The following is a 2,338-nucleotide window of genomic DNA, read 5'->3' as shown; positions in this document are numbered from 1 at the left end:
TGGGTTGCCATTTCCTTCTCCAGTGCATGAAAGTGAACAGTGAAAGTGAAGTCGCTCAGTCGTGTCCAGCTCTTAGCGACCCCATGGAGTGCAGCCCACCAGGCTCCTCCGTCCATGGGATTTTCCAGGCAAGAGTACTGGAGTGGGTGCCATTGCCTTCTCCGACTTATGTACTTATACAGTATGTAAAGTGCTGTTTATTATAACAGCATGGAAAAGAGCTCTGGCATAGTATTTAAACAAATGATTCCAAAACATGATTTCAAATGTGACAGACTCATACTAGATTATCGAAGAAAAGTAACTGTTTTGGAACACACCTCTAACATCTGGGAGGACAGCTGTGTCGTCTTACAATCTGTTTCTTCGTGCCTCTGTCAGAGATAAAATCCACAGTTGAATAGACCACAGTTCTGACCCAGTCTGGAAATTCCCATGCCTTTAGGAACTAAATTCAAACAAGACTCACAGACTGTTTGCTCATACAAATTTACAAGACTGTTTGCTTTGCTTGAATACCTGTTACAGTTAATTTAATAGAACATGTTGGAGTCCACCAGCATTTTAGGAAATAACCTTTTAAAAGTTCTTAAGATTTTGGAAATCAGAGAATTGTTTGTGAAAAGAAGAAAAATGCCTTCACTCCAACATGTTTATTGTGCCTCTACTGTGTTTCAGAAATTTGTGTAGATAGTGCAAATATAGACTATAGCCTGCCAGGCTCCTCTGTGCATGGGATTTCCCAGGCCAAATTACTGGAGTGGGTTGCCGTTTTTTCTCCAGGGGATCTTCCCAACCCAGGGATCAAACCCGCATCTCTTGTGTCTCCTGCATTGGCAGGTGGATTCTTTACCACTGCACCACCTGGGAAACCCAAGAATATGGATATATGCTAAATAGAAAAACACAAAAAACCATTGTTCTTGGAGAGCTTGCAGTCTACAATGGGAGAGAAAGATAGGTCACACTATGATGTAGAGGTATGACTAAATTAATCTGGAGACAGAATGGAGTTGCTGACCTTTGAACTCAACGATGAGTTCCTAGTTTAACAAGATGAAGAAGGTCATGGATGAGGAGGAGCCATTCCAGGAAAATGGTATAGTATGTCAAAAAGAGTCTTGGCCTCTTCTGAGAATCATGGGAACTTTAGGATGTACTTGTATCTTTGTGCACTTTCTGTTTAATTACTTAGAATGCATTCCTAGAACTAGTATTGATGGATCAAAGGGTACACATATTTACAAGTCTGGTTATATTTGCCTTGATAGTTTGCCTAATCCTAGTATTAACTCCACCCACCAAGTTTATGAGAATGTCCATTTCCCTACATTCTGACCAGCATAGGACATTGATTCCCCTTTTAATTTTTGCCACTCTGACAAGGAAAAATATTAATACCCTGTTTGAAACTTTAATTTATTTTAGGAAGATAATCCTAGTAGTAATATGGAGTAAGAATAGGTGAGGAGAGTTAGTGATAGAGAGTAGTCGAAATGGTTCCTAGATGAGACAAAGAAGATCTGAGTACCTACATAATAGTGGGAGTATAGAAGGGGACTTCAATTTAAGAGAGTTTAGGAAGTAAAATGAATGTGATTTGGTGATAGATTTAGGGGTAGGGATTTAAGGAAGAAAGAATTCAAGGAGGACCCTAAGGTATTCTACCTTGGGAGATGACTGCCTGGTTATGCTGTTACCTGGGAGGAGAAATAAATTCAGTGGAAAGAAAGTGATTTAGGACCTGTTTAAAGTTTGGGTTGTTTGCTGGGAACAATCTGGTGGATGTTTCTGTGGAAGTTAAAAATATGAATTTGGTGCTTTTGAGAGAGTTTGTGACTAGAGAGGAAGAAATTTGGGACAAGAGGTTGTATAGCTGGTATCCTGTCCTATCTGGAAATGGATGGTGGGCCCCAGAAAGTGCTTATCAAATAAGAATGTCAAGTATTGATCCTTTGGGAATTTAAGAAGTAGGCAGAGAAGAGCCCATGAAAATCAGAAAGGTTTAGGAAAAAGAGGAAGAGAAAAATCTTTAACACTGTCAAAGATAAGAATTTCTAAGAGTGTCAGTCACTGAGGAGGGAGTGGCCTTTTTCTTTAGGCAGTTAAGAAGTCATTGGTATCTTTTTCAGTGAGCCTTTGTTTTTGTGGAAAGGCAACTTTATTTTTTAATTAAAATTTTTTTTCTTTCTTTTTTTCTTTTTTTAAATTAATTAATTTATTTTAATTGGAGGATAATTACAATGTTGTGATGGTTTTCTCCATACAGCAACATGAATCAGCCACAGATATACATGTGTCCCCATATCCTGGACCCCCCACCTCCCTCCCCATCCCA

The 2,338-nt window shown here is 39.1% G+C and overlaps 1 protein-coding gene across 1 annotated transcript in view; it reads left to right on the top strand.

Moving 5' to 3' along the window:
* Positions 1–846: 846 nt before the first annotated feature.
* LOC104987460 (zinc finger X-chromosomal protein-like) overlaps positions 847–2,338 on the top strand; it is a gene marked incomplete at its 3' end in the record, with an annotated part of 11,185 nt that continues 9,693 nt past the window's right edge. Inside the window, exon 1 of the mRNA XM_010838413.1 lies at positions 847–1,099. Coding sequence (XP_010836715.1) covers positions 1,057–1,099 — 43 coding nt within the window. The remainder of the gene's footprint in view (positions 1,100–2,338) is intronic.

The sequence above is a fragment of the Bison bison genome, unplaced genomic scaffold, assembly GCF_000754665.1.
Source record: "Bison bison bison isolate TAMUID 2011002044 unplaced genomic scaffold, Bison_UMD1.0 scf7180017846047, whole genome shotgun sequence".
Taxonomy (NCBI): Eukaryota; Metazoa; Chordata; class Mammalia; order Artiodactyla; family Bovidae; genus Bison; species Bison bison.
The sequence above is the reverse complement of the archived record's forward strand: the minus strand, read 5'-3'. Positions and strand labels throughout refer to the sequence as shown.